The sequence below is a fragment of the Cricetulus griseus genome, chromosome 2 (genome assembly GCF_003668045.3).
Source record: "Cricetulus griseus strain 17A/GY chromosome 2, alternate assembly CriGri-PICRH-1.0, whole genome shotgun sequence".
NCBI lineage: Eukaryota > Metazoa > Chordata > Mammalia > Rodentia > Cricetidae > Cricetulus > Cricetulus griseus.
The window spans coordinates 96,172,693-96,188,388 of NC_048595.1; the positions used below are offsets into that span (position 1 = coordinate 96,172,693).

A 15,696-nucleotide genomic window follows, 5' to 3' on the forward strand; every position below is an offset into this window, starting at 1 on the left:
CAAACCTTGGAATCACTCTGTACCTCCGGCTGGCCTAGAAGTCATGACTCACTGCACTCTGAGTACTGGGATTTCAGGGATGACCCAGGCCTCTTGCCTGCCTTAGTATGTCAGATAGGGGCACCCTGGCTCAATACACGTGTGTGTTAAATGAAAACCTCTGATTACTTAGTTATTTTCTTTAGAATGGTTTTAACAGAAGCCCATTCTGGTAGTAAAGTTGGTCCTTCCAGTTTGTTTGTTCAAAAGAAGAAAGGGAAGTTACTTCTCATTGCAACCATTCAAGTGCATCCATCTTTATGGAAATTATTTCAGCACAATTGCCATCCACATCTAGAAATGAAATCACCTGAGAGTAGCAAGCTGGACTCTCTTTTAGTCATGGTTTTCACTGAACAAAGCAATGTTTACTGTTTTCCCACACAGGCCTATAACTCACTATGTAGCCCAGGTTGGCCTTGATTTCATGATCCTCCTGCCTCAGTCTCCTGAGTGAGGAGATTATGGGATGCACTAAAACACCCAGCCTCAGGATAGGGCCTTTATGTCCACACTCAGACAATAAACAGATCACATAATACCGCACTGCCTAAAGCCTGCTGCCTCAGTTAATAGCAGAGCACAGGGATCACTGGCTCTCAGGCCTAGAGTACTTCCCACACGGCATCCATGCCTTTGGAGGGCATAAGAATAAAATAGCAATGGTCATTGCTCTTGCTTGGGGTATGGGAACTCATGTCCAAGCTTCTCTGGTCTGTGGGGAGTGGACTGAAACTCACCGTAAATCTCTCCAGCCCTGTGGCTCCTGCATTGCCTACAAATATCCCGGCACTGGGCTCGAACATCAGAGGCCGGGCAGATCGCTGGAAAAGGACGTGGCTGTGTTCCTCACAGTCCATGAGAAGGGCCACTTCTTCGCCCTGGACAGTCACAGCAAAACGATTCCACCTGTTGGTCATCACAGGCACTGAAAAGGCAGCCGCTTCATGGGACACATGGGAGCCTGGTTCCGTGTAGTACAGGATAACCCGCTGGTAGCCGTCCTCTACCCTGGAAAGCCGCAGGCCCAGGTAGATGACTTTCTGGAAAGCGTCGGTAACAGCGAAGAGCACACCTCCTTGGGAACTACTGGGCTTCACCGCCACACTAATGGCGAAGTCCCTGAAGAAGGTAGGTGGGATGAGGGTCCTGGCTGGGCGGCCAACATTGGCACCAGGCCCAAAGCTGTAAGCCGGGAAACCACCATAGCCGGTGACAAAGGACACAGATGAGGGTAATGGAACACCAATGAGCTCTGTGAGGTCCAGATGGTCCTGGGCAGCTGACCCTGCAGGGAGGAGGAGAGACCATGATTCTACCTCACGGGAACAAGGAGCAAGGAGCCACAAACTCAACCGGATCCCAAGGGAATCCCTGACACTAGGCTTTCTAAATGACAGCCTCCAATAATGAAATGTGATGTGCAATGTGCACAAACACATATAAATATAACTCAAAGCACCATAGTGACTGAATACTCACCAGGCCCTCGACTATTTTCTCCTCCCCTTTAATTATTGTTTATCTCTTTTTTAAATTAAAACCATGCAGTAAAGGCTTACTGATTGATTTGATTACCCACTAATGGGTCATGATCTACAGTTTGGAAAAACATTTACAAATCATTTCTAGAACATATAGTGCCCCCCATTAACTTGTAGATTTCCTTCATTCCTTAACAAAGTGGGATCAGATTGTATCGCTTGGTTTTTAAATGGGGTCTTCTGTTTACACGCCTCAGAGAGTAGTGGGAAAGAAGGCACTAAGGAGGGTGTTCCTGCGAGTTCAGCACAATTGAGCTTTGCTTCATGGTGGAAACCACGCATCATCAGCAGCCCCAGCAACCTCACTATTATCCATATCCCAGCTCTTTCTGTACCAGGTACTGCTCTGAGCTCTTTACATAATTAAACTCATTTCTTCCTCACAACAACCCCCATGAGGTTAGGTACCATTATTTCTGTTTACTTCTGAGAAAATCAAGGCTGCCAGAAACTAACAAATTTGCAAGCAAGATTCAAGTACAGAATTCAGTCCTAGAGTCCTTTAAACCAAGTGTGTGCTCTTCACCAGCACCCTGGGAGGGGTTGACGGACCTCCACTGCAGTGACCTGAAAAAGAACCTGGGCCTGACCATTGTCTCTGGATGAAAGCTACAGTCTGGTCCAGTGGTTTGCCCATATCCCTGAGCTGATACAGAAGTGGCAGCAGTTAGTGAGAGAGGTAGAGCGGACACATCCAGTGCCACTGAGCCCATGGACAAGGCTTCAGAAACAAAGCTAGAGCCTGAGGATTTGGCCAGGGCAGAGGACCTATAATGACGAGCCTCAGGATAGAGCCCTTGAAGGCCTGAAGGCAGGGTATATCTCTTAGTGGCCACCTGGGCAACAGCCAAAGGTCAGAGCTCCTAGACCATAGCTAAGATTCTTCCTCTATCACAAGAAGAAGTCAGAGGGAGGGCGACCCAAATGAATGACTGAGACCATTTCTGTAAGGAGAAACCCTGATTAGAGGTACCTCTGACCACACTTGAGTAGTCAAGGGGTTTAAGAAGAAAGGAGGCAAGCACGTGGCTCTCTTTCACCTGGCTGAGCTGACTGGGAAGCATTTCTGGGTCCGTTCTGGCTCCCTTGAGTGAGTATCTTTCCCCAATAAACTACCGGTTATCAACCTATCTCTGACTCCACTTTGTAATCAGCTATACATTTCTCCTAGTTAGCTTCAACTCTCAACTTGACACAGGCCAGAGTTATCTGACTTCCGGTCTCAATTGAAGGATTCTCTATCAGTGTGGTCTGTGGGAGCACGTTCTTGAGTTTCAGTTGATGTAGTGGGTCGGCAGCTCACTGTGGGTGGTGTCAACCCAAGGCAGGAGGTCCTGGACTATATAAGAAAGCTAGCTGAGCCAAGGCTTGAGAGCATGTAGTAGGCAGTGTTCCTCTGTGGTTCCTGCTTAGTGCCTGCCTTAAGTTCCTGCCACACTTCCTTCAGTGATGGATAGTGTCTTGGAAGTGTTAAGATAAAATAAACCCTCCCCTCCAACAGGTTGCTTTTTGTCTCAGTGTTTATTGCAGTAACAGAAATGTAAAATAGACCACCATCCATGTAGCCCCATGTCAAACAAAACTGGCAGAGACACAACAAACCTTTTTGCAACATCTACTACAATCAAGAGGTCCCTACACAGGGAGCCCCCCCGAAACCCGTGCTGGGCTGGGGCTGCCTCTGCCCTTGAGCTCCTTGTACAGAGCAGTCCCTGCTATTTTTCATCTGTTATTCCCTTTATCCTCACAGCAGCACTGGGAATCAACTGCTGCTATCCCATTTTATGGATGGAGAACTGAGACTTAGAGCATGAGATCCTGGCCTGAGGATATCCAGTCAGTGAGGGGAGGAGATCTGCAGGCCATAGCTAGCCTGGCTTCCAGGTGACTCATTATTATCTGCAAGTTTGATGAGGAGAGGTCTTTCTCCAAGGGTTCTGGCTGAGGCTCAGCTGGAGAGAGAGATGCCCTGAACACCGACAGGACCCTGAGATAAGGTGGCCACAGTTAGCAGCAAGCACCTGAGTATGTGTGTGTGTGTGTGTGTGTGTGTGTGTGTGTGTGTGTGTGTGTGTAGCTTTGGTCATATAGAAAAGTATAAAGAGTAATATGGAGGCATTCAAAAGGGCAACACAGAAAATCATGTATTTTTAATCACAGTGGAAGACACAATGGGCCTGGGAGATGCCTCAGTCAGCAGTGTTTACCACAAAAGCATGAGGACCTGAACTAGGATCCCCAGCAGCCACATAAAAAACTGGGTGTAATGGCACTCCCTATATGCCCAGTGCTAGGGAAGCAGAGGCAAGAGGATGCCTAGAGTGGCTCCCAGATGGCCAGTCCAGCCAGATTGAATCAGTGAGCTCCAGGTTCTGTAAGGGACTGTGGAAACTGTTCAACCCTGACTCCTGGCCTCCAAGTACAAGCTCACCTCACACACATACATACATGTATACAGACAGACACAAGTGCACACACATACATACATATATACATACATATAGACAGACGCAAGTGCATACACGTAAATTTTAAAGAGAAAAGCACAAGTAATCACACAGGATTGTTAAAACTGCATGGGGTGCTGGCCCACAGCTTATGATCAGTAAATGGTGGAGCTCCTTCACTTCAGCCATACTCATCACTATCATCAGGATTTCAGGTTTGGAAAGGATAGAAGCACCACCTAAACTGTGCTAACCCCTCCTTGTCTGGTGTGGGAACCCCTAGCCGAAAATAGCCATTTGAAATGTGGGTCTTTCCCCCTTGAAGCATGCTGTTTGAAATGCAAAAATAAAAGACCCAATTTGGAAAGCAGTATAGCATAGCTATAATTAATAATTTTCATATTGGTTATGATTTGAAATTATAAGTTGGAAATTTGGGGGTTAAATGTTATTTCAAAATTTGGGTTACACTGTGAGTTCAAACTCATCCTGGGAATTTTAATAAGACCCTGTCTCAAAAATAAATAGAAGAAAGAAAGGATTGGGTAGCTAGGCCTAGTGGCACACACTTTTAATGCACTCAGGAAGCAGAGGCAGAGGCAGACAGATCTCTGAGTTTGAGACCAGCCTGATCTACAGAAAAAGTTCTGGGATAACCAGAGCTGCACAGAGAAACCCTGTCTGGAAAAACAGAGAGAAAACAGAGAGTGGGAGGAGTGAAGAAGGACAGGAGAAAGGATTGGGGATAAAACTCCCTGGTTCAACACTTGCCTAACCCTCTGTTCCAACCCCAGTGCTGAAAAAATTAAAATTAAAGAATGATAGGTGGAAGTAGCACATGCCCAGTACTCCCCTTAAGAAAAGCATCACCCGCCAGCTCAGGTGACCCTCTCCAGGCCACTCCTATGCCCAGGCCCCTGGAGACCCACTCTTGGGACTCCAGTGTCACCATTTCCAGGCATGTCTGTGTTTGCTATGCAAACTGCGTCTGTAATAGAGCACAGAACCCTCATATAAATGCTGGTGTGCTGTCTATGTCTGTGTCCCCCCCTTCCCTCCCTCCCTCCCTCCCTCCCTCTCTCCCTCCCTTCCTCCCTCTCTCCCTCCCTTCTTCCCTTTCTCCCTCCCTTCTTCCTTCTTTTCTCCCCTTCCAAATCTGTAAATTTTGGATTAATCCTTGTTGAAGCCGTGGTCTTGCCCTTACCATGGTACTCATGGGGTGAATAAGCCACAATGGGCAGGTTCGCTTTTCTGGTGATGGAGAGGAAGGTTTCTGTGGCTTTCCAGACAATATTGCTACAGATTCCCTTATCCCCATCTCCTGTGCTTATAGGTACAGGACATGGGGTACAGATGACAGGGATTTGTGGGCAACATGGGTCTGTTCACTTGTTACTTCACTGACTGCTGCTGAAGGTCTCTTTGAAGACACTATGCCACTGACCCAGCCCACATATGGCCCAGCTTGCCCATGTTAAGGGGGAAGCAGAGAGACTTGCGTTTAGAGAGATCCACAGGGCTTTTCCATTGCAGTGACATGTTTGGCTTTTAACATTTGATCCAAGGAAGTAGTCACTGTATTATTGTTGTTGTTATTGCTTTTAGAAAGGGTCTTACTAGGTAGCCTTGGCTGTCCTGGCCTGTAGACCAGGTTGGCCATAACATCATAGAGATCTGACCTCCTCTGCCTCCCCACTGCCAAGATGAATAACATGTGCCATCATGCCTGCAAGTATGATGGGGGAAGTATTCTGTACATATGTTTCTCTTATTGGTTGATGAATAAAACAACCAATAGTGAAGCAAGATAGGCGGGACTAGGAAACAAGGAGGATTCTGGGTAGTGTAATAAGAGAAAAGTCGCCATGTGATTCAGGAGGAGAGGGCACATAAGTCTGGCGTTCTCGGTAAGATAAGACCCTATAGAAATATATACATTAGTAGTTATGGGTTAACACTTAAGACAGAGCTAGCCAATACGAAGCCCTGGATATTGGGCAACAGCATTCTAATTAATATAGTGTCTCACATGTTATTTGGGGGCTCTGAGATGGCTGCGGAACCTGGCAAGAATCCCCTAACACAAGTATTCTTCAGAGCACACTTCATTGGAAACATTTCACAACTTTTATAAAGACAATCACCCTATTCAACACAGAGAAAATCTGATTACACAGATTCCTTGCTTAGAAATCTACTATGGATGCCTGTGGTCCTCAGGGTCAGGCTGGCACCCAGTGACTTGAGAGACTTTTTCTGTTCTGGGACCAGCTATGCTGGTCTGTCCTCTAAAATAACCTACAATGGCTCCTGGAGTGCTTCTCTACTGTCACAGATCGTGTACCTCTACTCCATGTCTTTTCTGTGTCGCTCACTCCATCTGCCCCAGTTGTCTTTCAGAATAACTCCTTCTCCTCAACACTCAGCCCAGCCCTTCTCACCTATAGCCACTTCCCCTCCAATACCCATAAGTTCTTCTTGACAGGGCTTTAGGGCTACGCTGGAAGCCCAATGCACGCACACAGGGAGGTCTCTGCCATAGCCCTCTCCCCCTTTCTATTTACAGTAGATGATGAAGACAGGGATTTCACCACTTGTTGTTCTTGGAGCCCAGCCCAGTGAAGATGAGTGAATAAATGAACAAACTAATCAGTCAACAGAAGGACAGATAGACGGAAGGAAGGAAGGATGAAAACGTCCAACCTTCTAGTTTCACAAAACACAAAGTCAAGGTTAATGGAGGGAAAGTGTCTGATGATCACAGATACAGATTTAATTCTCAATTGAACGCTATCATCTCCAGTTTGCAGCTTGCTTAGACACGGACAGGCATCCATTGGAAGTAATTTGGGCTTGAGACTCAAACTCCACAAGGCATAGGTTAAAAGAACAATAAATCTGGTTAAATTTAACTAGACAGAAATAAAATTCTGCATAGCAAAAACTCATAATAGTGATGACATAAATTTGACTACAAAGGAATGAAGATCTGAGGACCAAAACATTTTTAAAAAATCATAATAATATTACTCCCTACAATGCCAACTAAAAACCAAAAACTGACAGAAAGAACAGAATCATAGCATCACAGACAACAAACTCACTTCCCTAACGTGAAAAACAAATGGATAATGCCACAGTCAACAGAAAGATAGCCAAAGAGCAGGAAATTCTATCTATGGCAAAAGAAACAAAAGCAGCTCATACGTAAGTATATGGAAAATGTTTGCCCTCGTAATGAAAGAAGTGCAGGGGCTGCAAGGCAAAACCATTTTCCTTATCAGATTGGCGGCATTCAGAATGTTGGCTAATCAAAAATGCTGGCAAGAGGATGAGGCAGCATGAGGCCCTCTTCTGCACCACTAGCGAGATCCTAAATTGTGTCACATCCATGGGGACAGGACGCAACGTGACATACAAATGCATATGTACTCTTTGACCAGTATAAATAATAAAATATATTCATGTGAGAAAATTCAACGTAGCCTTCAGAATTATGTGAGTCTTTGGGTACTGATCTGAGCAGTAGCCAGGACACAGTCAGTAAAAAGACAAAAATAATAAGGCACAGAATAATTACTATTAGTTGGAAATATCCGTGCTAGCATATAGCAAATACAGGGATATGTAAAGGATATTGAAGCCCATAGTTATGTTCTATATAAGGTTCAGACCAACAATGAGCTACATGAGTAAGGTGGCTCAAGAGCTTGTGCTGTCTAGAGGTACCAAAGTTCAAGTACACCGTGAAGTTCTCACAATGGTGGGACTAAGTGTGTACTTCTCAGAATGCATCCATCGTTAATCAATGCATGACTCTTCGTGTATTATAATATATTAGGATATCTCTGGAAGGATGCCCAAGAAAGTGGGACGAGAGATTATGTCCAGGGAAAGTAGAAGAGGCAGGCAGATAGGAGCTATTCCTCTTCACTGGGTACCTTTGCGACATTACACCATTTCCTTGGTGTGAAAATAAAGATATTTACATAGTGTTAATGCCTTGAATTAATTTTTATAAATTCAATGACTAATGCCTGGCATAGAGGTGCATACCTTTAATCCCAGCACTCAAGAAGGCAGAGACAGGTGGATTTCTATGAGTTTGAGGCCAGCCTGGTCTACAGAGTAAGTTCCAGGACAGCCAGGGCTACATAGAGAAACCTTGTCTTTAAAAAGAAAAAGGAGAGAAATTTAAACTTAATGCTTTTTCTCATTGGAAGGTAGCCATCTTTTTTAAAAATAAAAAAGAAAATAAAGAAGGGAGAAGGAAGAGAAAGGGATCAAACACTCCAGTCAGGGTTCCTCCCTCCCCACCACACTTCTAGATAAAACGAAGGCCAAGCCTAGATGGTGTGACTCCCTTCTTTGTCTCACCCTCTCACCACCCTCTTACTAGAAGGAGGTGAAGCCCTTTTCTGGTGGGATGCTTCAGTGTCTATAGAACTAGTGGTTCTGTAAGGGTAAATGGGCTGGCCCACATCCAATGATCTATTTCTGAGTGGACTTATGGGATCAGGTGAGGGACAGGGGACACAGAGCAAGGGATCATTTAAATCAGCCTGGGCTTGTCCCAGGTCAGGCACACCTAGACTTACATACAACAACTTTGTGAATTTCTATTTCTGGGCATCCGCTTAAAGTTTTTTTTTTTTCTTCATAACTCTCTCTACCCAACCTCCTTGTTTGATGGGTCAGGGGACTTGTCATGAGGAGGAAGAGCCATGGCCATGAGGCCTAGCGGCAAAATGTGGGGTGACCCAGACTCCAAATCACAGGTTCCAAAGAACCCTGGTTAGCCAGCCTTTCCAGGCACTGGCCCATGGTAGAGAAGGAAAAAAGAAACAGGCTGCAATGGAGGATGCCTTCAGCTTTGGTCAGGGCTGGGTTCTCTTCCAGCTACTACTCACTACCAAATGTGCAGCCTTTGGGTAAATGGCCAGTGTGGCATGGAGCCTTCCCACCCATGTCCCTTATGGGAACCCTATGGGATGGTGGCATGAAGCAGCTTTCAAGGTGTAAAGTTAGCAAAAGTCATAGTCTGAGGGCTCTCTAACCACCTCCCTGCTCCAACCCTGACTCTAAAGTCTCAGGCCTGCAGGGGAGGACCAGTGTGCAGGCACTGGCCCACAGGCCCTGTTTCCACTGACTCAGACACAGTCAGAACACTAGACTTCCTCAGGCCCTAGTCCTTCAGCCTTGCCCTCAGCAGCCCCGCCTTCCTACACATTCATGGTCCCATGGCGTGGTATGGAGAGGAACGACCCCTGGCCTGGAGTGACCCACACTCAGGGCTGGGCCTGTGCCTGCTGGCTCATTTAGCCCTGGCTTCCAGTGGAAAGGCCACCTGCTCAGACAGAAACCAGGGGCGGGGAGGAGGAGCCTGGGAGCCAAGAGAAACAGGCTCAGCAATTTGGTCCATGTCTTGTCCTGGGATGGCTTTGTCCTGGGAGCAAGGGAGAGAGGGAGGTCACAGCTGGTGGGACAAGGCCTTGGAGGCTGGGAACACTGCTGGTGGGGGATGTTAAGAGAACTCCTGGCCCTGGGGTCATTGAAGTGACTCACATTTCTCCGTAGATTTTAACATCTGTCATAGGGCAGCTTCAGTCTTGAGCAAAACTGAATAAATAGAACACTCAGCATACACTTCTCTCACTGTTACAATTATCTTGTTATTTCTCCATGCAGTGGTTACACTGGAGATCAAACTGTCACAAATAGGCTCCATCCTTGTCTGTGTGTTCGTGTGTGTGTGTGTGTGTGTGTGTGTGTGTGTGTGTGTGTGTGTGTACATTTGTATGAATGCATATGCATGTGTGAAAGCCAGGGATCAACCCGTCATTCCTTAGAAACAATAATCTTGCTTTTTGAGACTGGGTCTCCCACTGGCCTGGGGCTGCTGACTTGGTTAGGTCAGCTGGCCAAGGAACCCTAAGGATCCATCCACCTGTCTCTCCTGGGCTTAGAAGAATTCTGTTTTTTGTTTTGTTGGTTGTTGTTCCACAGATTACACTCATGGTTATGTGGCAGGTACTCTACTCACTGAGCTAACTCCCTAGCCCATCCTCCTTTAAACTTTGAGCTAAGGTCTCATTATATCACCCAAGCCAGTCTGGAACTCTTGATCCTCCCTGCTTCCAGTTATTAAATGCTGAGATCATGACTACATGTCACCACACCTGGCAGGTCTCATCCTTTCAAGCCTGTTCCTTCTAAATGAGACAATGTTCCACAGGTCTCGAGGCTTCTTATGACACCACCCTCACCTCCTCCATGAAGCCTTCCTGGACTCCCAGATTGGCAAGTCTAGGCACTATATCTGACTCTGACTCTAGGCAGCATGTATCTTTTCATTTCACATATCTTTTCTCCATCTTGGGAGACCGTTGTATATTGGAGCTGGGTGCCACACTCTTTGTGTACCCAGCACAGATCTTGGTCCTCAGCTCCAGATGGGCTTGCTGGCTGAGCCAAAATCCCAATGGGGATCATTGGGGCCAGACTCCAACCCTACAACCACCTTCCTGCACGTTCTTATATCACCTAGGCATGCAACCGCCTTCCCATCTCCCAGGGAGCCTCTTTGGAAGCTGCACAGCCTCAGAGCAAGCAATGAGGCAGGAGAGGTAGGGCTTGAGTTCATGTCCCAGCTGTGCTCTTGGGCAAACTGCTCACCTTCCCAGATCTCCGTTTCCCTATCTGCACCAGGTTGAACCCAGGGGCTATCAGTGTATCTCTGCTGCCCTCAGACCCCTCATGGGGTTAAATCTAACTTCAGCCTTGCTTCCTTACTTCTTTAATGCAGAGGAGTTGTTTCATTTCCCTTGGTGGGTGTTCAAATAAAGCCCTCCCCACACTGTGCCTCATGGAGTGCTAAGATACGGGAAGAGCTGAACCCAGACCATTTGTCATCAAGAAGTTCATTGTCTAGGTGACAGCAGTTGTCATTCACATGCCTTGTAAGCCCCAGAGCTTTCACTGGCTCCCTGGTACCTTCAACACTGAGTCAAATTCCATTCCAGACACATATGGGGGTAGGGATAGGTAGAGCCTGCATACATGAGGCTCTGGGTCTATCCTCAGTAGTGTGGAGACATACACCCGTTTTCATCTCCTCATTCTCCTCTCTTCCCTCCTCATTTTCCTCCTCCTTCTTTTCTCATGCTGTTGGCTCAATATTATTTTTTAAAGTTTTTTTTTTTTAATGTGTATGGGAGTTTTGCCTACCCTTTTGTGTTCCATGTGAATGCAGTTCCTGCAGGGGCCAGAAGAGGGCGTTCGATTCTCTGGAACTGGCATGAAATGGTTATGAGCCCCTATATGGATGCTGGGAACCCAAGTCCTCTGTCCAGAGAAGAGAATGCTCTTAGTCACTGAGCCATCTCTCCAGCATCCTAATATTATCTTTTGCATCTTCTCACTAGTATTTCCAGGCTCAAGCAGCTGTACCCCAACACAAGGAACTCTATTCTCGTCCTATAAACAGAGCCCCAGGCGTCTCTCCCCTCACACACTCACAGGGTTTGGCAGAGCTGGCAGTCTGCAACGTGGCCCGAGGAAAAGAGCATAGACAGAAACGGGCTGGGCCTCTTGCCCCTGGAAACTTCAGTTCAGACTCTTTGGGGATTTCAGGGTGGCCCTTCCCTAGGATATAGGGAGGAGTCATTAGAGGGCTTTAGAGAAGGACCCTGTGAGGAAAATCTGAGCAGTCCCCACAGGGTGCCACTTTCTTCCCAAGGGTCCAAAACCAGTTTCCATGGAAACCAGGAAAGAATTCTAGCACTGATGAAACAAACTGGACTGTGCTCAGCCTTTGAAGGAGGTGAGAAACAAGAACCTTCTCCACTCATTCTCTGTGCCACAGGCTCCTGGAACCCGCACCTCCCTTTGCACTCCAGCCTCAGTTTCCCTTTTGGTGCATTGGGGAGACCAGCTTTTCCATCTGTGGGGTCCTAAAGCAGTCAGTGCCCAGGGCTGGTCTGGGCTTTGGAGCCTGGTGTCCCTAGAGAACTGGCTTTGCGAAGCTCTATCCCACAGATGGCCATCTGGGACCTGAGCCCAGGGCTCGGGTTTGTCAGCATTTAAGGTCCCAAGAAACTAAGTTGCTTTTCTTCTGGCACTGGGTCAAGGCCCTCTGCGGAGAAATCCCAAGAGCCTGGCTCAACAGCTAAATAGCGGAGACCGCTCCACCACCAGGCGCAGCAGCGGCCTCTAGCGGCCTCACGTGGACCCGCGTCTTCTCCGAACTTTCTGCCTGGGTCCGAGAGATGCTGCCAGTGCTTGGCTTAGGGAACCAAGGAGAACCCAGATCCCATCCACAGAGTAGTGGCCAGAGATTTGAAAGCGGCCCAGGAGAGCAGGCATGGTGCCAGGTAGTATTTTGTGACCATGCGGGGCCTAGAACCAGATGACAGATTTAGCCCCTGTGGTCAAGGACTCCCCATGATGGTTGTAGCCTGGGCTTGGAGCCAGCATACATTCTTGGGGGTGTGTAGAGTAAGACCCCACATGTCCCCTCATGGCCCCTCCAGCCCAGAATTCCCTGTGCTTACCTCAACTACTCCTTCCAAGCCTGAGGAAGAACCCTAGTATCCTGCTTGTTCCTTTCCAGCTATCCTACTGAGAATAGTAATGCCCACTCTCCTTGGGATCAATAGATTTTGTATTCACTTCTGAGTATCAAATCTGGGGCTTCATGCATGCTAAGCAAAGGCTGTACTGCTGGGCTATGTGCTCAATCTGCTTCACTTTTTGAGTTGGATTTCACTGATTTGCCCAGGTAGGCCTTGACTTTGGAAACCCCATAGCTGAGACTATAGGCCTGTGACAACAGACCCATCTTAAGACTTTTCCTATCCAGCTGGACACCCATGCAGAGAGGCAGCACTCCCCCTTACCTCCTACATACCTATCCCACCCCACCCCACTCCAGGCCTGTGTTTTCCCTTGCTTTCACCATGGAAAGACAAAACACTAGGAGTTTAGTAAGCTGTAGACTTCTGACAAACTGGACTCTGTCCTCTTTGGGGACAGAGTCTCTTCCAGTGCACACCCATCAAAGGCCACCTGGTTCCTGCTTGCTTACCTCCACTGTTGGAGAGCTCACTCACAGTTAACAGCCCTAACTACCAGAAGTTCTAAGTCTTCAAGAGTCTTTCTCATGTTGAACTAAGCCCATCCTCCCTGTGACTGCCCCACCCCTCCAGATGGCAAAGCTCTGCCCCTTGGGACCACAAAAAGTCAGCTTCCATATGGTGGTCTCTCAGATGTCACAAGGATAATTAAAAGGGCACGAGCCTAAAGACCACCTCCATCACCAACTTAACACATGGGTTCAGAGGTCTCTTTGCCTCTTCCAAGTCTCTGACTCAGGATCTGCAAACTGGAGTCTGGACTAAATGCTTTCCCAAGGCCCTTGCCAGGTCGGAGTGCCTCCAATTCCACATCCTCATCTGCCTTCCAGTTTTTCTAACCACCCTAGGCAGCCGTTCCTTCAGGCCTGGAAGAAATGACGCCTACAGAGACCAGGAGAACACAACTCTCCCCTACAGACCTCCTGGTCTCTGGACAGCATGGCCTGGCCAGTACTGGGAAGTAATCATGTCCTCGATAATGTCATTGCATTCTGCCTGTAAGGAACCTCAGCCCCTCCATTAAGGAAACTACAAGGACACTCCAAGTCTCCAGAGGCCCTGATGCTACCTGACTCCCTTCGGGAGGGACATGAACACAGAACACTCCAGGCCACACAGCATCAGTCTGCATCCAGCAAAAGTGCAAGAGGTTCTTGGACAAACCTACCTCCCAAAGCATTTCTTAGAAGAAGAATGTTTCCCTTCCAGGGAAAAGTCTTGGACCCACTTAGAAAGGAGACCTGGCCGGGCAATGATCAAAGACCCCATTTTTCTGAATTACAGAAGAGCATTTTTCTCCATGTAAACTGAGAACGCCTCTTCCTTTTTCCGGTTTTCATATATAGTGAAAGAATTTTCCTTCTCAATGAAGTTACTGTGTGAGCACTCCCTCAAGCAAGTGCTCGTGCATGCTCGCTTTCTCTCTCTCTCTCTCTCTCTCTCTCTCTTTCTCCCTCTCTCTCTTTCTCCCTCTCTCTCTCTCCTTTCCCTCTCCCCTTTTCTCTCCTTCCTCTCTCATGCCCCCTCTTTCTCTCCCTTTTCTTTTCTCTCCTTCCCTCTCCCTCTCTCCCTCTCCCTTTCCCCCTCTCTTCTGTTCCAACCAAGAGAGAACGGTTAACACTGGTCTAAGATCTGGGGTGTAGGACTACAATTTGTTCCTCTGCTCTTCAATGGGAAGGTATCAGAGGTTACCTGTGTGGTACCCTATCCAGTCTCCCCATCATCCCCTCATCTGCTCCTCCCATAATAGGTTAGCAGGTGGGGAACATACTTTCACTTCTCAAAGAGAGACTCCTAGAGAGTGAGAGGACAGCTTGCTCAGTACAGGATCAGCAATGAGGCTGGAAGAGGACTCTGTCCACCTTACCCCTCTGTCTCCAAGATTCCCATGGGTTTCCCCAAGGCAGCTTCCTCTGTGCTCTCAGCACCTCACAATCCTTCCACTTAGGCACCCTCTCCCTATGCACTTTTTTGCTCATGTCCAGAACTTTTGAGCAGTTTGCCAGGCCCATTCCTCTTCAAACATGACTGTGAGGCAGAAGGTACCATTAGTTCCACCTTATAGGTTGGGAACCTATGGTTGGAAGATACTCTATTATTGTTCTGGGTCTAGAAGGGTCATGCATGATTGGAGTCGGCATGAAATGGGCTGATAGCTCCAGCTTACACCCCTACTGATTGGTCTTAAGGAAGTACAATTTTCTAGGATCTGGCCTAGGTGGGTTTGATGCCCTGTCCCAGGTAACAGTCACAGGAAAGGGCCAATTTCAACATCAGGTATATCTGAACTGAGTCCTGGGTCTGCTGCTAACCAGCTATGTGGCCATTGACTCGCCACTTCTCCTCTCTGGGCTGGGGACTTCCAGTCTGTCTAGTGCAGCAGTGGGAGACCCTGGCTGAGAATGTGAGACCTGTCACTCATTGGGAATTGTGCTGAACACAGGGCCGGCATGCACAGATCACATGTTTATAGTCAGAGGCCCGGATAAGCTGATTTCTTATTGATAACCCCCCTCCCCAAATTCAACATACCACATTCTGAATTGGCCTCACAAGCACCCTCCATAGGTGAGCCACAAAAGAAAGAACGTGATTGGCTAAATAGAGCCAGAGAGATATAAACTGCAGAATTCAAGCTTGCAGAGCATGGCCCCACTCCCTCATTCTGGGGCTGGACTTGCTACCCTCACCTAACATGTACATGTACGCACGCACGCGCGCACGCGCGCACTCACACACACACACACATACACACACACACACACACACACACACACACACACACACCAGTAACCAGCCTCCCCACAAAAATTCGTATCTGAGTCTCAGAAAGTGTGCAGTGGGCTCTGCAGTGACAAACTTTGATCCCTCCATCCATCTGCCTTCCCACACCTGATTCGGAACCTGGGTATGATGTCACCCAGAGATCGTGTGAAACAAGTAGCACAGTGGACCAGGTACAGCCAAGACTACCAGGGAAGAGTTTGCCATCAACTCCTCTAGTCTGAGGAAGGACTTTGCTTTTCCATTTGG

General features: G+C 47.7%; 1 protein-coding gene across 1 annotated transcript in view; it reads right to left on the reverse strand.

The window, feature by feature from the left end:
• The window catches only part of Col15a1 (collagen type XV alpha 1 chain), a 106,871-nt gene that overhangs the window by 68,987 nt on the left and 22,188 nt on the right, over positions 1 to 15,696 (reverse strand). Inside the window, exon 4 of the mRNA XM_027403132.2 lies at positions 780 to 1,327. Coding sequence (XP_027258933.2) covers positions 780 to 1,327 — 548 coding nt within the window. The remainder of the gene's footprint in view (positions 1 to 779; positions 1,328 to 15,696) is intronic.